We start from the raw sequence: 27640 nt of genomic DNA, 5'->3' as shown, positions 1-27640 counted from the left end.
ACACTACTATTTCTATGCTCTCACAGCAACACTTCTTTCTTACCAAGATTACTAGTGACCAATGTTTTCACACATGGGAAAAGCACTGAAACAAAAACTGAAACACTGAAAGAAATAAGGTTTAGTCTTGGTTTGGCTATGATGTGACTAGGGTGATTTATCTACTAATTTTTCTGGAAGCTTTTCTTACATGTGAGACCAGGGTAGGTCCAGCTTCTGGAAGAAGTCAGGGTTTTGGTGCTTTCTCTGATGAATAATACAGAAGATTCAAAATCCTTAAAATTTGCATGTAGACATACTAAGGCCCCTTCTAAAACTAAATTCATATTTAAATGAAATTCAAATGGCATTTAGAGAATTACAATGAATTTGTTTACAATTTCCAGCACAGACTTTAAGTGTCTTTGAGAGTACTTGAAGAACTTGGTATTTGCATGCAAATACCAAGACTAGGGCTCAATGATAGGGAGGGTTGTGTTCCTGGACAGCTATTGAGGTCCAGAGCCCTGGTAGCCTCCTCCATCACAGACTGACTCCCCAGTATGCTGGCTTCCCTCCAAGTGAAGTCCCAGATGAACTAACAGTACAAACATGGGACTCAGTATAGGCCAAGGATAAACACTTTGGATTGCCTCTGAAAAGTGGATACAACTTCCTGCTTTATTTCCATTCCATACTACCTCACATCAAAACTTAACCAGAATGAGTACTTGACCAGCAATAAACAGGCTAACACACTTGATTAACAACCAAATTTACTGAGCATCCAAACTACAGAAATCATACATACGGAGCCTCTCTCTGCTTCTTAATAAGTCTAATTAAACACTTGCCTTTCATTCAAATCCAGACTAAAATTATAAGCACAAGTATAAGAGCCTAAATATGGTTAATTTGAAAAACAGAGTCTGGGTGAAAGTATAGCTTCAAAGGTAACAAGTGGTTCTACCAAGAAGGTGCCTGTGCATACCCCCTCCTGTGTAGCACATGCAAATTGAGCCAATGCATGCAAATACAAAGACTAGGGCACAAAAACAATGACACATTTCAATCAACACTCACCCTCTAGATTCTCCAGAAAGGAGCTGGACATGAGAGCTCACTGTGGTTAGGCCATTTCTCTGCTGAACCTGATGGCTGGTGTTCCAAGTCAGACATAAACTGCTCTGTGTCAAAGAAGACAAGATCACTACTGAATGGAACAAACCAGAGGGTGAACTTAATCCACTACAGTGCCCAGCCTGTTTTCTTCTATAATCAAGAGGAATTTACTTATCAACCAAAACTACATAAAATGGCTCCCCATACTTTATTAGATAATATAAATACTGGAGTCCAAATAGTTTAAGTAATGGATGATTTCTAATTAAAAAGGTAATAATTTAGTCAGGCATTGGGGCATATGCCTGTAATCTCAGCAGCTCAGGAGGCTCAGGAGAATCCTGAATTCAAGGTCTCATCAACTTAGGAAGGCCCTATCACAAAATATAAAAAGGGCTGGGGATGTGGCTCAGTGGTTAAGTACCCCTGGGTTATATCCCCAGTACAAAAAAAAAAAAAAAAAGGCAATAATTTAAAAGAGCTAAAATATTGCTTTTAGTGATCTTGAGGTATAAATTCAGTTTTAAATATAATAGTTTTTATAAAAGTATCAGCAATTCCTCAAACCTTCTGCTTTGGCCTATGAGGAATTACTTTTGGCCATTGTTGTATAACTTCAAACAAAAGAAACAAACTTTGGAAGAGAAAAATCTCTGTAAACACTAATTAGTACCCTCATCTTAAGCAGACAAAAGAAAAACAAAGGAGTTAATCTATGTAAAACTCATCAAATAAACAAAAAAAACCCAGAAATCCTTTGCTTAGGCAACATTTTTCTGTCTCAAGTTTTTTTATTATTAAATTTGAGAAATCACATAGTTTTCAGGGTTAATTTAAAGATTCCAGTAAGTGCAAAGTATTTTAGAGACTGAAAATATATATATTTATTCCCCCTCCCCCCAAAAGTATCCTCTCTAAGTGTGCCCATTCTCTACAATGGAATCCTCCAAAACAGACTTCAAAGTGTAAGACGTGATTCCACATAAATTATATGAAGGAAATGCAGGAACAAACTAATAGTCCAAAAGACACTAGTGGCTTTGGTGAACTGGCTAACTCAGTGGTAATTTCAGACGGTACTTTACGGAAATATGCAGTCTTTCAGACATCTTTATACTTCCTTGAAGCAGCAGTGACAGATCCAAAATATATCTCACTCACCTCTCCTGATCACAAAAACTTTGTCTAAACATTTATAGAAGAATTAACACCAATTCTTCAGAAACTTCCAAGAGATTAAAGAGGAGGAAACATTTCCTAACTCATCCCAAGGCCAGTATTACCCTGATGTCAAAACCAGACAAAGACATTACAAGAGATTCTGGAGTGTAGTTCAGTAGTAGAGTATTGTGCAAGGTCCTGGATTCAATTCCCAGCATTGCAAGGGTCAAGGGAAGAAAAAAAAAATCTTTTAAAAATACAGATGCAAAATTCCTTAACAAAAACTAGTCAAACTGAATTTAGCACCACTTTAAAAGAGTTATTCATCATGACCGAATGGGTCTTACTTTCAGAATGCAAGGATAATTTGACATATGAAAATCAATGTAATACATCACATTAATAGGATGAAAGAGAAAAAAACACAAGACGATCTCAACTGATGCAGAAAAGCATCTATCAAAATTCAATTCTCTTTAAGATAAAAACAACAAACTAGGCATAAAAAAAAATTTCCTCAACATGATAAAGGCTATGTAAGAAAAACCTTCAAGCTAACATATTCAACTGTGAAAGCCTGAAAGCTTTTCCCTCAACAAAGCAAGGATGCTCACTTTTGCCACTTCTATTCAACCTATACATGTAAAACTCTAAAGGATCCCCCTCACACAAAAATGTTAATAAGTTAACAAAGTTGCAGGATAAAAAAATCAACATAATTTCAATGAATAATCCAAATAATGGAATCAATTCCATTTATGATAGCAACAAAAGAAACACAATACTAAACAATTAACCAAGGAGGCAGGAGATTTCTAAAATGAAAACTACACAGATTAAAGAAACTAAAGAATGAAAAAAAAAAGGAAAATATCCCATGTTCATGGGTTGGAAGACTAATATTGTTACGATGACAGTACCATTCAAAGTGAGGTATAAATTCAATGCAATTCCTATCAAAGTCTATGACACATAGAAAAATCCACCCTGAAATTCACAGGGAATCTCAAAAAGCCAAAATGATACTGACAAAAATGAGCAAATTTGGAGGAGTCACAATTCCTGATTTTTAAAAAAAATTTACCTGTACTGGGAACCCAGGGTGCTCTACCCCTGAACTACATCCCCAGCAGTTTCTATTTTTTTATTTTGAAACAGGATCTCACTAAATTGCCCAGGCTAGCCTCAAACTTGCTACCTGCCTGCCTAAAATCCCAGCTACTCAAGAAGCTGGGCAGGAGGATTGGAAGGCCATCCTGGGCAACGTAGGGAGACCCTGTCTCAAAAATAAAAAATGCTGGGGAATGTAGCTCAGTGATAGACTACCTGTGGGTTCATATTTTATGGAATATTCTACTAACAAAACCTTCCAGAATAGTGTTGTATCTCAATGATAGAACATATGCATAGCATGTGAGAGACACTGGGTTCAAAATTCCAGAAACCTCGCCCCTGAAAATCATCCAAGGACTCTTTCATGTTACAGGAGAGCAATATATTCTATTGAATATACAAGATTCAATATTATATAGAAAAAGTAAAGTACAGAATAATATATAATATCCCAGTAGAAATGTGGAAAAATATAATCAACTTTATAAATACATAAAATAACTCTGGAGTGATAGCCAAAAAATTGGTTGTTTAATTCCAACTGTCCATATAGAGGACAACTGAGTACCTAGCAGAGAGATTTTTCACTATGTACCATACTATTTTAGCATCTGGAATCATATAAATGTATTAGTTATTAAAAATAATGATTATATCAATAACAGATAAAAATCTTACATTTCCCATTCCAGACAGGCATAGTGGCATATGCCTAAAATACCAGTGACTTAGGAGGCAGTGGCAAGAGAATCACAAGGTCCAAGCCACCCTGGATAACACATCAAGACCCTATCTCAAAAATTAAAAAGGGCTGGGGGTGAGGCTGGGGTTTTGACTCAGTGGTAGAGGACTTACCCTGTACACATGAGGCAATGGGTTTGATCCTCAGCACAGCACCACATAAAAATAAATAAATAAAATAAAGATATTGTGTCCATCTACAATATTAAAAATAAAAAGGGCTGCGGAAGCAACTAACTGGTAAAGCACCCCTGGGTTCAATCCCTAATACCAAAACAAATAACAACAAATCAATTTCAAAAGTATTTATAGATACTTTTAAATATACAATATGGTCTTCAGGGAATCTATCTGTTCCATATTCTCATAGAAGCTAAAATGCCTGCAACTATAACCATCAATCCTATCTTATTTTCCATCAGAAATTAAAGTTTCATGCTTTTCCTCTTGCCCAGATAAAAGGGATAATTCTACATTTGAGAAATGTTTTAAGGAAAAAAAAAAGAGTCAACTATCTTCAAACAGAGAAGAGCTGGTCTGGATATGTTTATCTAAGTCTATCAAAAGCTAAGATCCCTGGCAAGAGGTGCCAAGTCTGAGAACTGCCACAAATCACAGTTTAACTGATGAGCCTAAAATTAAATTATGATTCATTTGAAATATTTTTGTCCCTATGAATAATCTATCTTCAAAGAAACTTAAAAAGAGGACATGAATTTTAAAATAGAATAAGACACTGGCTTTAACCATCTAACATATGACAGGCTTTACAAAGTTACTAGGTTGTTGTGTTTACAGAGGCAAGATTATATAAAGTCATCAATCACAGCTCTTTTAGAAATCACTTAACATTTGAGACAATTTAAATTTCAGATAGACCTGGATTCAAATGTAAGTTTCAGTATTTGTGGTGTTTTAACAATATGCTAGTACTTAAGCTCCCTGAGCCAAGTCTATGAAAATAAAGCTAATAATTCACATTTCAAGAATTATTAGGAAGAATGTGCCTCTAGCAAAGTGCCTACCACATTACTCAATAAAATGGGAGTTTTATTATCAATAAATAGTAATTATAATTGATAATTTTTGTTTTGGTTTGTTTGGTACTAGGGAGTGAATGTAGGGGCACTTAACCACTGAGCCACATCCTAACTCTTTTTTCTTTTTTTTTTTTTTAAGTTTTGTTATTAGTTGTTCAAAACATTACATAGTTCTTGACATATCATATTTCATACATTTGATTCAAGTGGGTTATGAACTCCCATTTTTACCCCGTATACAGATTGCAGAATCACATCATTTACATATCCACTTTTTTACATACTGCCATACTAGGGTCTGTTGTGTTCTGTTGCCTTTCCTATCCTCTACTATCCCCCCTCCCCTCCCCTCCCATCTTCTCTCTTTACCCCATCTACTGTAATTCATTTCTCCCCCTTGTTTTTTTTTCCCCTTTCCCCTCACTTCCTCTTATATTTAATTTTGTTTAACAATGAGGGTCTCCTTCCATTTCCATGCAATTTCCCTTCTCTCTCCCTTTCCCTCCCACCTCTCGTCCCTGTTTAATGTTAATCATCTTCTCATGCTCTTCCTCCCTGCTCTGTTCTTACTTGTTCTCCTTATATCAAAGAAGACATTTGGCATTTGTTTTTTAGGGACTGGCTAGCTTCACTTAGCATAATCTGCTCTAACGCCATCCATTTCCCTGCAAATTCCATGATTTTGTCATTTTTTAGTGCAGAGTAATACTCCATTGTGTATAAATGACACATTTTTTTTTTTTATCCATTCATCTATTGAAGGGCATCTAGGTTGGTTCCACAGTCTAGCTATTTTGAATTGTGCTGCTATGAACATCTTTTAATGTCTTTAGGGAATAGTCCGAGAAGGGGAATAGCTGGGTCAAATGGTGGCTCCATTCCCAGCTTTCCAAGGAATTTCCATACTGCTTTCCAAATTGGCCGCACCAATTTGCAGTCCCACCAGCAATGTACAAATGTACCCTTTTTCCAACATCCTCACCAGCACTTGTTGTTGTTTGACTTCATAATGGCTGCCAATCTTACTGGAGTGAGATGGTATCTTAGGGTGGTTTTGATTTGCATTTCTCTGCTAGAGATGGTGAACATTTTTTCATGTACTTGTTGATTGATTGTATGTCTTCCTCTGAGAAGTGTCTGTTCAGGTCCTTGGCCCATTTGTTGATTGGGTTATTTGTTTTCTTATTGTTTAATTTTTTGAGTTCTTTGTATACTCTGGATATTAGGGCTCTATCTTAAGTGTGAGGAGAAAAAATTTGTTCCCAGGATGTAGGCTCCCTATTTTCCTCTCTTATTGTTTCTCTTGCTGAGAAATAGTAATTATAATTGATAATTTTTGTTTTGATTTGTTTGGTACTAGGGAGTGAATCTAGGGGCACTTAACCACTGAGCCATATCCCTAACTCTTTTTTCTATTTTATTTTTTAGACAGAGGGTCTCACTGACTTGCTTAGGGCCTCGCTAAATTGCCAAGGATAGTTTTGAACAAGATCCTCCTGCCTCAGCCTCCTGGGCAGCCAGGATTACAGGCATGCATCACCAGCAATAATTTTTAAATAAATATTTTGCAGACTTGTTATATGTCTGTCCACCCCCTCCACATACAAACTAGGGATTGAACCCAAGGCGTCAAGTATGCTAAGTAAGTAGAAATTGAACCCAGGGCTTTAATATTCTAAGCAAGCCTTCAAGCATTGGGCTACATCCCCATTCTTTCTTACTTTACACTAAGCCAGAGTCTCACTACTACATTGCCCAGAATGGCCTCAGTTTTGTGATCCTCTTTGCTTAGCCTCCCAAGCAGCTGGGATTATAGGTGTGTGCCACCACACCTGGTTCATGTGCTATTTATTTAACAGTGGCCTTTCTTGGATTTTTTCCTAGCTTTCGTATAAATTTTAATATAAAGTTAATTAAAAGAAAAATTTGTTGCTCATATTGTAAAACATTTATTTTTAAAGGTGTAGAATGATTGTGTCTATAAAGATACAAAGACACGCTTGATATAAAATACCTTTTTTCTTCATTGGATCTGAAAATTAATGTTTCTTATTGTATATACCAGGATAGTAGTGTCTAAGGTCTTGAATACTCTGCATAAGCCAGAATCCAGACCTACATGACATTACTTATGGGACTTTTCAGTTTCTGGAATTATTCATCATAAATATGTCTAAGGCTGGATGGTACATTTATGTTCCTGAAAGAGGAGCCAGTGTCACACTTAAAGGAGACAGTTCAGTTATTAACTATCTTTTCCCCTCTTCTCCAGTACCCAGAAGTAGATTAACTATAATAATCTCATTCATGATACTCTCTCCCTATTAGCTGTGCATGGCATGTTTTATTAAATATAATTATTTATATAAATATGTAAACACTAGTGAAACTACTATCTAACAGGTACACCAAAATGCTGACATAATTACCTCTCTGTTCCTCCCTCACACAAGCTTCCTGCTTCCCCCATTAAGTAACCATTTAGATCATGGGTTTATCATTTCCTTGCTTTTAAAAAAAATTATCTACTTAAAAGCAGGCTTTTCTGTTTGTCACTTACACACAGAACTGAAACAGCTAAGGTCATATCTAGAGACCCCGTTTACTGTCAAATTTGCAGTTGCCCTACATGTCAGGATCAGCATGTTGCTACACAGAACCCGCAAGTGGCAGTGTCAGTTTTCACCACAGCCAGCAGGTCAGGCTATATTTAACATGCAACCTCTTCTCTGATAAAAAGCTGCAGCTGCAGCTCTGTTAGTCTGTGAACAAAGGAGGACAAATGGGATTCGAGAAAGGACTCTAATGGAAAGTTGTAACAGGATTCAGTTAGCTCAATCACAAATTAAATGGGACTACATTTAATGGTCTAAGACAGTCTAGTTTTACAATAATGTAATCTTTAAAACATAACTGTGACAATTTATGTTTTAATGTTTAAAACATAACCATAACAATTTCTACATTTATTATAAAATAAGTGGTTAAATCTTTGGTCCCAAAAGTGGGGTAAATACATCATAATGCAGAGAAGTTTATAAAAAAATTACAGTTCTAAGCATACCAATTATAGCATGAATAGAAACTCATTGATAATCTGATGCTTTAGAACACACTTTTCAAGGTCAGACAATGATATATGAAGGGAGCTAAGGAAAAAAAAATAAAGGCAAGTATCAAAATTAGTCTTGAATAATTCCTTGAATGAGTATAGACTACAGCCTTCCAAGGGGACTGACTTTTGAAAGAGAACTGCTGGGTTAAAGTCCAGCTGTTATTACCCCTAAGGTATGCTCCCTGAAGCAGGAACCATACATCTATTAAACACAAATGCTTCTGGAACTCTTTTAAGTTTGGAAAGTTGTTTTGAGGGGGTTCAAAACCACCTCAATGAAACTGAATGAGAATAACTGTAAAGTTTAGTCTTTGATACAAACAAAGGGGGATGAGTTTGAAAATAATTATAACTCACAATTTAAATTAACAGCACAATGAAGCTAAGAAAATCCCATGATCTCAAGACATAATGATAGTCTTCTAAAGAAGTAAGGTGATGATCCTAACCTATACTGAACTGACTAGAGTATGTTCCCTCTGGATATCACACTGTGAAAATAAACTTAAACATCAGTGAAGAGAAGGATTCAATTAATTCTGCATGATTCCAGAGGTATCAGAGTCCACATAAAACAAAAAGAAGAGCTAGAACTTCAGAGGCTTTCAGATGTTCCAAAGGAACCCAAAGAAATATAATATCACAAAGAACACTAAAGTGCTCCTCTGGTAAAAGAGGATGAAATAGAGAACATTTAAAACTTCATCTAATACTGAGAATTACATTAAGATGGTCCTAGCCCCTCTCATAAAACAAGCATCTATGGAGAAAATGACATTTATGTTTTTTGTTTGTTCATTTGCTTTGTGATTCTAGTGATCAAATCCAGGGTCTTTTGCATGCTATGGCAAGTGCTCCACCACTGAGCTTCACTCACCAGTATGAAAATGGCATTTTCTTTCACTTATTCTGTATGTTCTACTCTAACACCTCAACCCATAGGCTAATTATAAACATGATTGCTGAACTCCTAGAATCAGGAGACCTGGGTGTTAGTTAAATCTTTACTCTCTGCCATTAACTGAAGTATATAACACTGTGTACTTTAGGCTCTGTGTAAGACTCATTCTTGATCATCTATCAAGTGTTATTAGAATATTTCCAGATGCACTCATATCTTCTCTTCTAAATGTCACTGATTTTATAATAAAATCAGGATGCTGGCCAAATCAGTAGGCTGAGGCAGGAGGATCAAAATTTTGAAGCCTGCCCTGGCAACTTAGCAAGGGGCTGGGAACATAGCTCAGTGGTAGGGTACTAGGCTAGCATATGTAAGACCATGGTTTCAATTCCCAACACTGGAAAAAAAAAAAAAGTGTGTGTATGCACATGCACACACACAAACATAGACATATAGCAAATAATCCAAGGTGCACAGAATACATTTAGTTTTTTCTAATTAGTGCTTGACATGACTGAGTTTGTATCAAATCCTCTGACGGGTGGCAATGAGAGAATTCAATAGCCAGTCCCTGTCCTCTGTGAGGCTACAATCTGAAAATTTTCTTGATCATGTCCCCTATATAATGAATGAAGCAAAAATAAAATTGCTTTTATATAATGCCTTCAGACCCCATCTCTCCAGATGTTCTATTTTTGCAATACATCTTCATATATTCAAAAGGTGAAATCAATTTTCATAAAACCTTTTCTAGAAATTTTAATTTGTTGTGCCCTTCTTTTCATATCACTCAATCTGTAGTAAATAGGTTCTAGGCTTTGGTCTCTTTTTAGAAGGAAAAGTATCTTCGTTTGTTTTATTGAAAAAAAAAAAAGAGCTGAAATACCATTAGAAACCTGCTCAATAAATCTCATATCTTCAGTTACAACATAAATGAGTGATGAGGATAAGATCTTACCCAAGGTTTCAGGGTGAAAAGCACTATGAAAAATAAGTTTAAAACTGCCTAAAGAAAGTATAGATAACATTTAAAAAGCCTGTGTATATATGGAAAAGCCTTTATTTCAAATTTGTTTAGCATAAAAGTGGTAGTATCTTCTGTGTATATCTCCAGGCTTCATAAATAAGCAGTGACATTTACGCCAGTTGTGCAGAGACAGCACAGCAAGATGTTTAATACCAGATCCTGCAAGTGTGACATATCAGATGCAGCTGTCAACATGTGTTCATGCAGTGAAATTTTGCACACATATTCCTAAGAATGTCCCTAACTATCCAGATATTTTTTAAAAATTCAGAAACCTGCTTTAGCACCACAAAAGAGACAAAAAAAAAAAAAAAAAAAAACCAAAAACAAAACAAAACAAAAAACCCAAACAAACAACTTGAATCAAAGTCTCAGCTCTGATGCTTACTAGTGGTGTGACCTTTGGAATTTCACTATTTACCTCAGAAGTAGAGGAATAGTAAGGTCTGGGTTAGATAATGAATAGGAAATTGCTATGCTAGTTTTTGGTGTGGTTCTCTTGTCTAGGGATGTTCCAACCTTCATGCCTTGAAAACCATTCTCTATTGTACCATTCATTCCCTAGTCACAGAATCATGCTTTCCCAGACATACTTCCATTTCTAAGGTAGCTTTAACTGAATATATATACAAAGTTTCATTTTTGTGCAAATAACAAAGCCAAGAATAAGCTATAAAATTATGACCTGAAAATTCTATCTTTGGGAAACTCTGATTATTGAAATGATTAATTATCCTATAGTTCTCTAACTGAATGATTTCACAAAATCAGAAATTTGTATACCAAATACATTAATAAAAATAAAATTTAGAAGGGCAGCTTGGCGGGCATTGGGGGCGGAACCCATTAAAGACACTACTCCTAAAAAAAAAAAAAAAAGAAAAAGAAAAAGAAAAAAATTTTATTTCTGTGCCAACAGTCGGTAGTAGCAACAGCAAACCAAACATCACCATTAACTGACTCAGCAAGCTATCAATTCCACAGGGGAGCATGAAGGACACTTGTATAAGTCTCTGCAAGGACAGGAATTCTACCTGAATATATTCCTAGTATTCTCTGAATCTAGCTCCATTTCTTGCAATAGATGGTATTATTCAGCAATGTTCACTGAATTAATGCTCCTGAATTCCATTCTCTAGATACTGTGATTTTATTATATGTTCAAAGGATGCCCTAATTCAGCAATAAATACTAGTGGTATATCAATTTAAAGTATAGATTTTCCTACTGATGGTCAAAGTTATATATTAATATGTATTTCTAGTAATAGCGATTTACTTATTTATGCCAATAAGTAATTCACAGTAACTATTTCATGACTCTTGGAGAAGTTTCTGAATTTTCATTCCTTTAAGAACACACAGATGAGGACTGAGGATATAGCTCAGTGGTGGAATTGCCTGCCTAGCATGTGTGAAATCCTGGGTTCAATCTCCAGTAACTCCACCTCACCCCACATTCACACATATACATACACACACACACACACACGTGAGCACACAAACACATTAAAAAAAAAAATCCCACATAGATGGACTTACCATCATCTAAAGTGATGTCTTGTAGACCAATGGTTGAAAAGTTAGGTTCCTGATCTTCAGGTTCATGCTTAATGCTCACAGTTGTCCCATCAGGTGGAAATGATGCTGGATCGCACAAACTGTGACATATTATAGATGAAGGTGCAGAAAGACCTCCCTGACCTGTACTTTGTGCTTGAGTTGAGTGCTGTCCAGAATGTATTCTGGTGGCTGGAGATGGTGATGAGGCAGTTCCTGAGCTAGGAGATTGATAAGGCATAGACTGAAGCTGAGGGGACGGTGGCCCAGAAAGTGGTGAACTAGCCAAGGAACAAGAGGCTGCTGGGGAAGCTGTTGTAGCAGACCCTGAATGTGAAGGACCATATGTTATATGCTGCAACTGAGGGGAAGGCTGACTAATAACTTGGTCAGCCACCGGAGAAGAAACAGGTCTTTGTCCTATATTTGAACAATGGTATCCCATTGATTGCAGATGAGGCGAGGTTTGCACAGAATGAGGTGTATGTGCTAAGAGATGCCCTGTTGAGCCTGCATTTGAAGAATGAAATGGTATGGATGATAACGGTTGACAGCCAAGATTTACTAAATTAGGAAGAGCTGCATCCTGCTGATACAAAACTGGATCAAATTCTTGACTAGAGGCAGCATTAACAGGAAGACAAGTTGGTCCATTATACACAACATTAGTTTGCATAGACTGATAGGAAGACCCCACAGGAGATGTTGGTGTAACTTGAAAAGGCTGGTGCACAACTGAAGAAGGTAGCATATGCTGCTCTTTACCTGCTCCCTCCTCTCTACAATGCAACTGTGGTAGATGGGATGAGGTTACCATAGAGGCATATGCTTGCTGAATGGGACAAACCAAGCCTCTCGGTGCTGACAGTAAAAAGTCACGTGGGTTCCCTGGATCTGAGGAAGGCCTCTGGGTCTGGCCAGGATGAGGCACAGGCAAAGGTGGAACTGAAGACAAATCAATCTCTTCTCTGTGTTCTTGCTTCATCAAAACTGAAAAGAAAATGATCAGAACTATGTTATTATGCAATACATAAAATAATTATGGCAGACCTTCATTTTAAGTTATACAAATGTAATATGTATCCAAGCTGGGAATGGCAAACTCAAATACCTTCAGAGAAGGGCATTTTATGTAAAACACTGAGTGTATATATACATATACAAATGTTTGTATATGTATGGATATCTCTAAGAAGATGCACAAGAAACCATTAAGTGTTATATTCACTACTGGGAAAGTACAGAAAGACAGAAGCGGGAAGGAGATTTACTTTTTACCATATACTTTTTATGCCTTTTAATGTTTTTCACTTTGTATATACTACCTATCCAAAAATAAATGAAGAAAAAATTAAACTCTATGGGTTAATAAAGCATTGAATTTGGAATCCTTGATCTGAAACCTATCACTATATCTGAAAAGGGCTCAATATCCAGAATATATGCAGAACCCCAAAACGCAACAGAATTAGACTTAGAGATTTATTTTGTTCTTTTTTTCTCGGGGCATGCGGGGGGGGGGGGGGGGCAATCCCAGGGGTTGTTCAGTTTTAACCACTGAGCCACATCCCCAGCCCTACTCATACTTTATTTAGAGCTGTAGTGGAGAAAAAAAAAAAAAAAACAACACTGAGTTTCTTATTGCCTAGCTTTTGCTGAGGCTGTTTTGAACTAGCGATCCTCCTGCCTCAGCCTCCCAAGCCACTGGGATTACAGGCATGCACCACTGTACCTGGCTAGATCTGAATATGATCATCTAAATTGAGACATATAGGTATATGTGTTATGTGTATGTGTGTGCATGCACACACTTGCACACGCCAGCTCTTTAATCTAGGATTGCTAATTAACAAGATCAAACCTAGAAATGCCATCTGGTGAGAGCTTTCCAGAGAATGAGCCAACAGGAGAGGAAAAAAAGCAGTGTTAAAACAAAGAGAAAGCCTGAGCCTGAGACAACACTGTTTCAGCTGAACCATGCTTAAAAAGCTAGTCTTCTGGTTAACCTAATTAAATGAGCCAGTAAGTTCTCTTTAAGAGAGTCTAAATTGGATTTCTATCCCGTGCAACTGAAAGATGCTAACTTACTTCAAGACAACCTTTATGAGATTATTTCCTTACCTTATAGGATGAGTATAATGAAAAGGAGATTAAAAGGAGATTTTAAATACAGCAGTTAAGCAGCATTAAAAATATCTGAACCAGGTTTTTCTGCCTCCAAAGTCCATACCTTTTATGTAGTACACTGTATTATAAAGATTTCGATTTGCCATTCCATCAAGCAAGCAGAGGCTATGAATACCAACCATTATTATTTATCACATCAAGCAGTATATTCATGATTTAGGATGAATCTTCCTGATGAAAAGATCTCTCATAGTAGGAATTAATGAATTTATTTTGTTTAATGAGCATATAAAATCAGCTTCCAAATTAACTACCAGTAGACCGATTTTAATATTTCCCTTAACAAGTACTGTTTATCTAGTTTTCTAAAAATTACCCGCTTCAAGTCTCCTATTGAAGAGACATGAAAAGCTACTTAGTGACACTCTGTTTTAAATAATAAAAAGGGCTGAGGGCGTAGCTCAGTGATACTAAACCCCTGGATATGATCAACAGTACCACCAAAATAATAATGATATATTTTTTTTTAAAAGAGAGAGTGAGAGAGGAGAGTTAGAGAGGAGAGAGAGAGAGAATTTTTAATATTTATTTTTTAGTTCTTGGTGGACACAACATCTTTGTTGGTATGTGGTGCTGAGGATCGAACCCGGGCCGCACGGATGCCAGGCGAGCGCGCTACCGCTTGAGCCACATCCCCAGCCAATAATGATATTTTTAAAAAATAAAAATAATTATTATTTTCATTGCTCTTTTCGGGTTATAATTCCAGCTAACATAATTAAAATTTTCACAATCATCACAAAATAAAAGAACTTCATTTAATGTCAGAAGAGGACAAGAGACCTAAATCAAGATCAAACCTCATGTGACTATCTATAAAACTCCTGCCCAATACAAGTCTCTTCACACAATCATGGTCTCAATCTGAGAATTGAAAAGTTTGTTTCTTTTCAAAGTCATTTAGTTAGTTCAGGAATTTGATGTTCAATTTAGAGTCTTTTGTTTAGGCTAAAAATTGGTTACTTGATAGTACATTCTCACAGAAAAAGAGAGAAATGAATGCTTATTTAGAGGAGTATTTGAATTCTGCATTTTATGCTGACATCCTAACAAGAACATAATGGGCTCATGATCAACCTGCAGTAAGCTCTAAATCTGGCAAAGCTAACCCCATCACTAACAATGAGACAAGAACACCAAGGACAGAGAGAAATGTTATGAGCAATCTTGTTGCTTCTGAGCACCACTGTTCAGGCCTCTATCCTGTTTCTGATTCTTGCTCAGGAGTTACAAGTTCACCATATCTACTGGTTCCTGGCTTTTCTTAAGTTCTCACCTACTGACTTTTATTCTGTCCTTGGCAGAATTAGAATTGTGTCCCTAAACCAGTAGAACTTTTTGTTGTTGTTGTGGTTTCCCCCACTACAGCTCCTACTGTGGTCTCAGAAAAGTTACAATGAATCCTATAACCAGAATTATATTTCTACTTAAGGAGAGAGACTATTAAGAAAGCCTACTCTTATCCCTTAATTCTGAGGGCAGAAGTACATCCCTTGGTTACATGAATGGTTGCTTACCGTGACTACAAAGCAGACAAAGCAGGGTGCAGTGGTGCACACCTGTAATCCCATAGGCTCAGGAGGCTGAGGCAGGAAGATCACTAATTTACAGTCAACCTCAGCAACAGTGACGCACTAATCAACTTAGTAAGACCCTATCTCTAATAAATGAAATACAAAATAGAGCTGGGGATATGGCTCAGTGGTCGAGTGCCCCTGAGTTCAATCCCCAGTACGGGGTGGCATCGGGGCCAGACAAAGGGACTGAAAACTACAGTGTAACATCTATTTTTTTTTTCCCTACATGATTCAAACCTTATTCTTATTGCTTTTAACCAACATCTGTATACTTAAATTGAGAGATTTGCTCTGCTAAATTGAATGTTAGTTCTGCTCTGCCAAATCAATTATTATTCTTTTTGTCTATAAGGGGCTGACACTCCAACCTGACCAAACCATGGAAGTCCTCACCACTGGCCCATCCATGGTCATTTATTCTTGTTTGGATAAAAGATAGTTAAAGGTAATGCTGTTTTGGATTTGGAATATTTCCCAAAAGCTCAAATGTTGAAGGCCTGGTCTCCCCAATACAGCACTGTTCAGAGTGGGGGCTTTTGGGAAGTGACTGGATTATGGGATCTCACAATGATCTTGAAGGTTAATGATCTTGAAGGCATTATTAGAATCTAATCGAAAGAATGGGTCCCCAGAGGTGTGCCCTTGAGGATTATATCTTGTCCTAACCCCCTCCCCCCAATACCTTGAGCTTTTCTTTACCACACACATACACCATGATGTTATTTTACCTTGCTTCAAGGCCAAAGCAATGGAGCCAAACAGTGGGAAGCATCTGAAACCATGAGTCAAAATACAGTTTTCTTCCTTTAAGTTGTTTATGCAGATATTTTTGTCACAGCAACAAAAAACTAACACAGGAAGCTTAACAATATTTAGAATGAATTGAATTTTGGAAACAAATTATCTCTATCTTTTGTATTATATATATACTCTCATGCAGGCATTCAAGAAAAACATTAACTGGTCTAGTGGTTTTCAAACCACTGGCAGCCTAACACTTCCCTTCAAGTAGTAGATATGGCAGTGAATGCAACATTCAGATACCAGAAGCTTTACATTTTGTCTTTCATTGCAAAGAGTGCAGTTTAGTAAGCTTTTATTCTTTTTAATAATATTGGGTTTTACATAAAGCTTTATATGAGAAATGGAGCAACTTAAACAATTAAAAACCATTTGAAATTAATTTACTTACATTCAGTGAGTACTATCTGGGGTGGAGCTAATACCTGATCTCCTCACTCTACAGCATGCTTTCTCTTGCAATCAGAACCACCACAATCCAAAAGACAGGCTATCCAATCAACTGCTTAGAATACAGAATATACTTTCCCAGAGACAACGTTACACATGAGAGTTGGACTCCAATGCTACCCTGCAAGGCCCCATTTTTCCAAAACTAGAGCTCAGATCATACCTCTACTGCAAGTAACTTCTATTGGGCTCAGGGGAAGGTATGTTGCTTCAATAGCTTCCTGGAAATCAAAGTGGAATGGGGACTCCCACATAGGAAGCTTCAAAGCTGAGCAGAATTCAAATTAGCTAGTATTTATTTATCTACCTACCTACCAAGTCCTATTTGTCCCACTAGACATAAGTCCTATGCAAAAAAGGACTGACAGGTTTTTGCCACCTAGCAGGTTTTACCACCCAAATACTTACTCAATTAGTGAATGAACAAAATCTTTAGCTTTCAAAGATTTGTATTCAATCTTTCAATTATCTGAAATATTATTATTATTTTTTAATAATATTTATTTTTTAGTTTTCGGCAGACACAACATCTTTATTTGTATGTGGTGCTGAGGATCGAACCCAGCGCCGTGCGCATGCCAGGCAAGCGTGCTACCACTTGAGCCACATCCCCAGCCCTATCTGAAATATTATATTCAAGTAATATATTAACATTATCAAATAATAATGATTTTGGATTTGGGAATATAAGTAGCCCTTATAGACAATAAATGAAATATAACCAGGCCATTAAAAACATGCATGATAAATGAAAAACCATTAATAACAACTAGCACCTTCTCAAATATAACTGTTTTTCTCACTTACTATAAACTAAAAGTTTCTCCAAGAATAAGTTATGGATAATTTACCATGATTTCTTTGTTTGTTTTCTGTTGTTACTGTTCACTTTTTGATACAGTCTACTATCCATTTTATCACCACAATTTTTTAAATTATCATATGCCCTGGTGACTAGCACAGTTCCTAGTATAGAAAAGACCAATAAATATTTATTCTCCAAGTATGCAACCATCAGCATGTATTACTGCATATATTTTTGTGTCATAATAAAAAACTGGAAAGTTACAACACTTGAACTGCTACAAAAAGAGGTATCAACATCTCTTTGTTAGTGTGTGAAATCAAAAAACCTGGTATCAACATTACAGCCCCCAAAGCCCATAGTATGACACAGCTGATGTTTGTCAAATGAAAATCCAAGAGATTTTTCTTTTTCTTTTTCTGTGCATGGCAGACAAGTACTCTACCTCTGATCAACATCCCCAGCCCTGAAATTTTCCATTATGATTAAAATAAAATCATCATCTGATATGCATATTCTAACACACAATAAGGGGGGGAAGAATGGAAGTACTTTGGATTAGACAAAGGAGAATGAAGAAAGATAGGGGAATGGGAATAGGAAAAACAGTAGAATGAATTGGACATTATTTTCCTATGTTCATATATGAATAAATGACCAGTGTAACTCCACATCATTTATAACCATAAGAACGGGAAGTTACACTCCATTTATGTATAATATGTCAAAATACATTCTACTCTTAATATATAACTAAAAAGAACAAATAAAACAATTTAAAAAAATAAAAAGATGAAGGCATTATGAAATGGGCACACTGTCTTTCTGTGTGCTATGGCTATAAAGGGAATTCATGACCCAACAGCATACACATACTCACACACACTTGCCCCTCCTTCCCCAGCCTTTTTATTTTGAGACAAAGTTCCACTAAGTTATCTAGGCTGGCCTCAAGTTTGTGATTGCCCTGCCTCAGTCTCCCAAGACAAAGGTATTTAGGGTTGGTGACTTTTTTGGGGGGATGAGGTGTGTGGGGTAACCAGGGACTGAATCCAGGGGCGCTTAACCACTAAGCCACATCACCAGTCTTTTTTTTTTTTAATTTTGAGACAGAACCTCATTAAGTTGCTGAGACTGGCTTTGAGCTTGTGATCCTCCTGCCTCAGGCTCTAAAGCTGCCACACCCAGCTAGGGTTGATGATTTTTGACAACTTCTAAAAAAACTTGCTAGGATTGTGGCTCAGTGGTAGAGCGCTCAAGCACTCCCCTAGCATGGGTGAGACCAGGTTCGATCCTCAGCATCACATAAAAATAAAGGCATTGAGTTGTGTCTATCTACACTAAATAAATAAACTTCAAACTTACATTTCATCTTCTGATTTTTTTTTTAATAATAAATCACTACAAGTTAACTATCAGCACATCTCATATTTAAAGTCAAAGAAGAGCTGGGGTTGTGGCTCAGGGGTAGAGTGCTTGCCTAGCACATGTGAGGCACTGGGTTTGATCCTTAGCATGACATAAAAATAATAAATGAGTAAAATAAAGGTATTGTGTCCATCTACAACTAAAAAAAAACATTTAAAGTCAATATAAACTTTAGGTATATGTTGATATTTTTATTGATTATAATCATAGTACTTTGAATATCCATTGAGCAAATTTTTATTCAATATGAAAGAAAGCTTATAATAAACCATCACAAAAACTCCTCATACCTGGTGTATAAGTAAAACGTTGAGACTGGCTTTTTTTCCTCTTGCCATTGCAAAGATAAAAGTGCACCTGCACTGCAGCTGTAACTGCTGGGTTATGATACGGAGGAACTTCAAGGACAATGTGAGCCTAAGGAGCATGAAAAGCAAGATTGTGTTACATTCAGAACTAAAAATGTAATGCACCTGCTAAACTCAGAGTAAGTTATGAGTCTTAAATACAAGGTTCTACCATCATACAAAATTATACACATCAATCAGTCATATAAGTAATCTGGAGATTTACTACATGGATACTTCAGTTTTGACAAAGACAAACCCTTTAATCATTAAAGGAGAAACTCCTACCCCGCCATTTTTAAAAAATTCTTTTATTTTTTTAACATTTTGTTGTTTTGGTTGTAGTTGGACACAATACCTTTATTTTATTTTTTTTTGTGGTGCTGAGGATTGAACCCAGCGCCCTGCAGGTGCCAGGCAAGTGCTCTACCACTGAGCCACAACCCCAGGTCGCTATTTATTTATTTGAGATGAGGACTTGTCATGCTGCCCAGGCTATCTCAAATTCGTGAGCTCAGGTGATTCTCCTGCCTCTGCCTCCCACATAGGTGGAACCACAAACATTTACCACCATAACAGGCTGAGAAACTGCTTTTTAATCATCCAACTTCTAGTAGAACAATGCATCACATATTATGCAGTGACATACCTTATTCTATCAAATATTAAAGGTTATTTTATATACACAAAGATTGAATTTATATACACAAAGACTGAATTTCTTACCCCTTGACATTTTTCCCTTATTATTTTCCCTTCTACCTCCCACTGAGGTCGTCCATCTGTTGAAAGAAACAATTTCAGTTAAAAGCAATTTAAGTCAGAAAGTATACTAACAAAATTTTATGTATGTAGTATCACAAATTTATGGCAAAAGGAATCTTTTCCTTACTGACTTCCAATGTGAAAAGAAAGCATAATTGTGGGAAAAAAATGGGGAGAAAGAATTCATTCTATCCATCAAGTGAATGAAAATCCTCAGAGTGAACTCACAAAATAGTGGCAAACTTTTGCTCATATACCTCAAATGATGGAAAGGAAATTCATTCCCTCACCAGATAACCCACTCCATCTTTGGAAAATAATGGCTGTTCTGTCACAGATAGTGGGAAAAGATGTGGTACACTTCCCTAACTCACTTCAATATTTAGAATATATAAATGAAAAACTAACCCAGCAGAAAAAAATGGGCAATGACAAGAACAGGTATTGCACAAAAAGTCAACATGAATTGTCAACAAAATTCTTAATAGACATCAGGAAATTTCATACCAAAGTTCAGAATACCATTTTACTACATTAAAAAAAATTTAATTCACCAGGTAATAAGGACCAGAACATTCATAACAACACTGAAAGCTACTGTTGGCAGTGCTAAAATATGAACACAGTTCAAATACCCACTAAGAAAAGGGATAATAAACTTTAATATATTCAACAGTAAAAACTATATATTAGTGAATGTGAAAAAATTCTAGTTACATGGATGGATGTAGATCAATCTTATTGTTGACCTCTGAAATAACCAATTCCCAGAAAAATATATGTACTATTATAGAATCCCAAAATAGGGAAATAAAATAAAACTGTAGAGAAAAAAGCAATCATCAATTCAGGCAAAGGATCCACTTCAGACAGCCTGGCAAGAACCCTCCTATAGCAATTTATATATTATGTATAAATATATATTTGGTAGCAGGGATTGAACACAGGGGTGCTTAACTACTGAGCCACATCCCCAGCCCTTCTTTATATTTTATTAGAGACAGGGTCTTCCTGAGTTGCTTAGGGCCTCACTAAGTTGCTGCGTCTGGCTTCGAATTCACGATCCTCCTGCCTCAGCCTCCCAAGTCACTAGAATTACAGGCATTCACCATTGAGCCCAGCTGCAAGTTGTATGTCTTAAATGGGGCGATAGGTATAAACTATTTGTTTATATTATTTTTAAGAGTGGCAATTTGTAGTTATTGTTAAAGATGAGGGAAGACCAAATGATGGAAAAGTGTCTTAAATATTCTTAAGGGCTAAAAATAAACTCCCCAATAAACATAGGGTTCTTCTACTTTTTCAAAAGTTGATATAACCCAATCTATAAATATAATTCACATCTTATAAATTTCTTTTTTCTCTTTCTTTCTGTGTGCATATGCGTGTATGAGTGCTTGTGTGTGTGTGTAAGAGGGGGGGGGAGAGAGAGAGAAACTGGGGAGGGAGGGAGAGAGAGAAAAAAAGGAGAGATAATGGGGATGGAACCCAGAGGTACACCACTGAATTAAATTCTCAGCCCCTTTTATTCTTTGAGACTGGATTTTGATAAATTGCACAAGCTGACCTTGAACTTGGCAAGGCTGCTCATGAAATGGCATTCCTCCTGCCTCAGTCTCCCAAGTCACTGAGATTACAGGTGTGTGCCAGCCCTCCAGGCTAATTTCATCCTTTCAAACTATACAAGTCAGCCAGGTGCAGTGGGGCTGGCCTGTAATCCCAGTGGCTCAGGAGGATGGTGAGTTTAAAGCCAGCCTCAGCAAAATCGAGGTAATAAGCAACTCAATGAGACCCTGTCTCTAATTTCAGATTTTTTTTTTTTTTTACCCTCCAAAGAAACCCTGCAGATATCAGTTGTCACTCAAATTGACAACCCTCTCCAACTATGAGCAACCATTAACTTAGTTTTGGTGTCCATAGATTATTTATTGTGGAAATTTTGTATAAATGAAACTATACAGTATATGGTCTTTTGTGTGAGCTTCTTTCAAGTACCATATCACGACTTCAAGGTTCATCTATTCCGAATCACATGTTAATTTTTATTAATTCATTAATTTTTATCATTGAATGGATATGCCACATTCTGATTATGCATTTGCCAACTGTTGAGTATTTGAGGTGTTGTCTGGGTTGTTTCTAATTTTGGGTTATTATGAATAATGTTGCTAAAAACATCTGTAACTTAATTTTTGTTTTGTTTTCAATTCTTTGAATGAGTACCTAAGAGCAGAAATGTCAAGGAAAAGACATGCTTAAAGAGAATTCCACGTTTATATGGAAATTGAATAAATGTTTGGTTTATAATAAAATCTAGTATATAAATGATGCCTGTAGAGTCAGAGAAATTATTTTGTGATTAATGTTAATTAAATATCTAAATTTATTTCATCCTTTTGCCCCTTATAGTCAATCAATTTATATTATTTACCTTGTCCTTTTTCAAGAAAAATTATTTTAGATTCTGGAAGAAAATTAGATCCAGTCACAATCATTTCATGGCCTCCATTTACAGAACAACTGTTGATACTGTATTTCTCAATGTGAGGAAGTTCTTGAGCAGATCGCTGGGCTGTTTTGTTTTTTTTTTTTAACAGTTGAGGAAAAAAACCAAAATATTAGTCTAAAGATTTCACATAAATGAGACAAGCTCAAGCTACAAAATAAAATTAAAAGTAAATTTAGGGATTAATTCATTAGGCTTTCACAGTGAAAGAACATGGCTGGTTTAAAAAACAAGGAAGGATATATTAAAATGTTATATCTTTAAATTATTTTCTTAGACTACTTAATATCTTTAACTTCACGTTTATTCCCATTTATCTCATCTTTTCTTTTCCAATTAAATTTTTAATATATTTCTTCCATACAATCATGTGTTAAAATTTACAAATCTAATTATCCCAAAAGCATATTAGTACAAAAATGTATAACTGTATTACATACAACTAACAGAAGACAAATCTAAAAAACTTACTAAAGGACAACACCAAATAATTCTTTTATCAAGAGAATACTTAGATGATCATTGCAACATCAGGTGTACATGTATTTTGTATAGTTTTCTAAATAACCAATTAATTGAAACACATGAAATACACATTTAAATAATGAATTTTTAGAAGTGTATACATGTTACTTTAGTGACAGTACTTTTTTTTTTTTTTTTACCTTTACAGGTACATGAAACATAATCTAATTTTTCTCAGTCATTATTTAAATATACTTTTTTTTTCCTTACCGTAGATTCAACTAATTGGGTGCTTAACCACTAAGCCACACCCCCAGCCCTTTTTATTTTTTGAGACAAAGTTCATTAAGTTGCTTAGGAACTCACTAAGTCGCTGAGGTTGGCTTTAAACTTGCAATCCTCCTGCTTCAACCTCCCAAATCACTGGGATTGCAGGCATGTGCCACCACACACACTTTCAGTTTATACTTTTAATGTACACATTACATTAAAAGCAAAATAGAAAATAAACTATTTTCAATAACATCTTAAAACATCACAATCTCACTTACAGCATTCAACAGGTATAGAAGCTATCTGCAGAGAAAGGACTTTTCCATTGGGCTGTGGGATGTGTACACGAAACACAAGTCGTACTCTAGTATTCTTTCTGCCAATATCAGTTTCTCCTTTTCGAAGCTCTATATCTGAATTTCGAAGTTTCAAAATACCTGCACAGTCAATACTAGGGAGAAAAATACAAAAATTTTATTTGCTTACTGATAACAAGTGTTTCTAAACAACTAAATTACACAGATGTGTATTATCAATTTGTCAGGGCAGAAATATCTATGCAGAATCACGTCAAAAAACAAAGATATGTATGACTGTCTCAAAATTCTAACAAATCATAAAAAACCCCACAAACCCATAGAAATATTCATTTACAACAATGAAAATAAGTATTAAATTCTGTTTAAAATTATAACTGTCCTTATTTTATACCACAGTATAATTTTGCCACATCTGTACTTATCCAATTTTAAAAACAGAAAGGAGTTATGAGAAGGTAAGGCAATGAACACTGGCATGCTATGTTGAAGTACCTTGTAGGATGGCTCTGTGATTTACAGTTTAGTCTTATATGTACAAGAGATTTAATCATGAAATAACCAAGTTTGTGGATAACTAGGTAAAACTGGGGGAGTATTTACTAATCTTCCTACCTTTATTGCCTTTAGAGAACAGTAAATCCATTTAATACATACCTAAGACTCACTTATACATAAATTATTTTGAACAATGGTCTTATCTATCACTTAGAATTTTATATTTCCCACTGTCTAAAACTACAATGATTGAATATAATATAGTTACATTCAATAAGTTGCTTGGATACTAGCTTACCCCAGTTAGTAGCTTACCTAGTATTAAGTTACTAGGCAAAACAGGATCATCTGGCATTAGCTTCTTTGTTATCTATTCCCCATGGAAAAAGCTTCTTAGGTTTGGGTAACTTCCTAGTTGCCCCTCAATCCTTTTTCTTAATACTGGCAAATGAACCCACTACCACTGGCTACATCCCCAGTACTTTTTATTTTTTATTTTGAGACAGGGTCTAATTACATTGCCCAGGCTAGCCTTCAACTTGCCCTAGCTTCCTGCCTCAGCCTCCTAAGTAGCTGGGATTACAGATGTGTATCATCACATCTGGCTTTACTCAATGCTTTCTATAATTTGCACAATATTCTCATAAGCCTCTGATCCTATATAATTCCTGCTCCCTGATCTATCAGTGGAGAATAGACAGAATAGCCAGAGATGCTTCAGGTGTGCATGTGCAGGATGGGGCGAGAGAGCTATTTGCTTGTTATTAGTCAAAGTGGTGTTCCTGCAGCTTTGTCTCTACTCTGATTTTTTCACACTATTTGGGATTTGAACCTTTCCCAATTTCCTAAGACTATTTCACAGAAACTCATGTACTTTTTTTTTCCCCTTTAACTGATTGGTTTGTATGTTATTTATAGAAAGGATACAAGGCATTTTATAATATAAATAAGGCCAAGAAAAGAAAAACAAAAAATTTTGAAGTATAAGGAACAGGAAATAAATACACCCCAAACTGTAATAAATTACCACAATTATGATAACTGAGCTTAACCATGAACTCTCTGGAAAGCAAAGCAAAAATTAAAACGATAAAGTTTTTATAGGTTTTCTGTTGCCTGTAAAGCAAAACCTACCATGCCATCAAGAAACATCAACTTTTTTAAGTTGAAAGAAGTTTGTGTTGTATATAACAGTGACCAACCTAAGAAAATGTTTAATAGTAATTCTTCAGATTAGAAAGAAGTATTCAAATTGGGCATGGTGATGCACACAGGTAGTATCAGCACTGTAGGCTGAGGCAGAGGGATCATCTGAGACCATAAGTTCAAGACTAGCCTGGGCAATACAATAAGACCCTATCTCAAAAAAATTTAAATGAGTATTCATGACTCTTTTTTATACTGTCCCTCAAGTAAAATGAGCAAGCCTAATAAGCTTCTAGTGATTTTCACTTAAACTTGATTCAAATATAGTACTCTGACAATCCACTGAAATGAATGAAAACAATGCCTGCACACTGACCCCTACCAGAGCAATTTTTTGAGCTCTTAAGAAAAAGACAGTTCAAAGCTAAGTTTTAAATTTCCCTCAGCAGACAGCAAACTGTATACTAATGTGTTTCTGATGCTATATGGAAAAGTAAGATCCTGGAGCAAAAAGATGCTTACTTGAATTCTCAATCAAAGGTTAGCCACATCATTTGGAGAGGGGTAAAGAGTAATGAGTCAAATGGGATACCTGGGGTAAAGTCAAATGTTTTTCTTACAGACACTTAACAATTACAATTATATTGCAATTATTTATTTATTGTTCATTCTGTTACACTGAGTAATTAATGAAAGTCAATATATTTTTATTTTTATTACCTAAGATGATGCCTGGCTAGTGGCTCATGATCCACTAACATATGCTAAATTGAATTTTCTTTTTGGAAATATGCCACCACTAGTAGCAAATGTGCTAACAATTATTTATATAATATTATTCAGTTAATTTGGAACAATGACTATATTTTTAGATAAGAAAGTAATATATAGACATATTATAACTTGTGTATAACTATGTTGTATATACGTGTGTGCATATATATGAAAAGTAGTAGGGACTGAACCAAGGGGTACTTTACCACTGAGCTACATCCCTACTTCTTTTTAGTTTTTTAATTTGAAACAGGGTTTTGCTAAATTACTGAGGCTGGCCTCAAACTTGCCCTGTTGTCCTCCTACCACAGGCTCCCACTAGGATTATTGGTGTGCACTACCATATCCAGCTATATATATATATATGTCCTTTTGAAAGCTGTTTCAGGAAAAGAAAGAAGTGCCCATTTGGGAGTATGTTTCAAGATACCTGGCTGACATATTATTTTCAGGAAGAAGTGGAATTTCTAGAACTTTTGTACTGGCAATTATTATCTCTTGGCTTGCAGTAGCAACTGTCTTTCCAGTGATTCGATGCACCTGGTAAAATGCATGAGGTCGTAAGTATCGATCATCTGCTGTTCCAATAAACATCTGTAGATTTATCGGCTTTTCACTATAGCCCAGGAGCTAATTAGGAAGAACAAACAGAGAAAAAAGCACAATTCATTATAGAAACCATTTTACAACAAGCTCACAAAAGTAAGTCTAAACTCAGGTCTGCATGCTCTATAATGCTATAAATCTATAAATCCTTTTATTTGTATCATATTCTATCGATACACAAAATGCCATTTCAAAAAAGACAATAATAAAAAAGTATTAATCACAAAATAATTTCTCTGACTCTATAGGCATCATTTATATACTAGATTTTATTATAAACAGTCCTCCAAAGACATGTGGGTTTTTTTTTTTCCTGATAAACATCTGAATCATCAAAAATTTTTAAAATCCTTCTGATTCCACTGTGAACAACACAAACAAAAGCTGATTCTTGGGGCTGGGATTATGGCTCCGTGGCAGTGCACTTGCCTGGCAAGTGTGAGGCACTGGATTCGATTCTCAGCTCCACATATAAACAAACAAACAAATAAATAAGTAAATGTCTATCAACAATAAAAAAAAAATAAAGGTTTTAAAAAAAACTGATTCTTTATTTTTGACAACATTAACCATTTAGACTAGACCTAATGATTTGGGTGTGTGGGAAGGTCCTCTGACAGACTATTAAAATCAGAGGCACTTTGCTTTAGTTAAGATTCTGAAAAACTGTTACCAACTTAGAAATTCAACTGACTTAACAAGATGCGCTATTTGACTTTCTTTTTTTTTTTAAGATTAATTAATTAATTTTTTAATTAGGTATATATGACAGCTAACCTAATTCTCTATCTCTTTGCTCCAATTTCTTCTGGCTACAGACCATGGCTCTCAAATAAAATAAGGACAAAAAGCATAAGTACTAGACTATCATAATTAAGTTTTTATTTTCACTTAATAAAGAGTAACAAAACATATTTGAAGAACAAATGTGTTTGCT

General features: G+C 35.7%; 1 protein-coding gene across 4 annotated transcripts in view; it reads right to left on the bottom strand.

The window, feature by feature from the left end:
• Window positions 1-27640, bottom strand: part of Nfatc3 (nuclear factor of activated T cells 3) — a 95302-nt gene that overhangs the window by 14714 nt on the left and 52948 nt on the right. For 2 of the 4 annotated variants that reach the window (XM_005318345.4, XM_078032560.1), the window contains 6 exons: window positions 26528-26727; window positions 23641-23813; window positions 22550-22690; window positions 20080-20135; window positions 19297-19423; window positions 11741-12748 (listed from right to left, as the gene is read on the bottom strand). In XM_005318345.4, coding sequence (XP_005318402.1) covers window positions 11741-12748; window positions 19297-19423; window positions 20080-20135; window positions 22550-22690; window positions 23641-23813; window positions 26528-26727 — 1705 coding nt within the window. Of the gene's footprint in view, window positions 1-1062; window positions 1167-10214; window positions 10359-11740; window positions 12749-19296; window positions 19424-20079; window positions 20136-22549; window positions 22691-23640; window positions 23814-26527; window positions 26728-27640 lie in introns of those variants that run through there. The other 2 variants (XM_005318346.4, XM_040279315.2) reach the window with 2 other exon arrangements.

The sequence above is a fragment of the Ictidomys tridecemlineatus genome, chromosome 15 (assembly GCF_052094955.1).
Source record: "Ictidomys tridecemlineatus isolate mIctTri1 chromosome 15, mIctTri1.hap1, whole genome shotgun sequence".
NCBI lineage: Eukaryota > Metazoa > Chordata > Mammalia > Rodentia > Sciuridae > Ictidomys > Ictidomys tridecemlineatus.
This window is presented reverse-complemented; position numbering and strand designations above follow the sequence as displayed.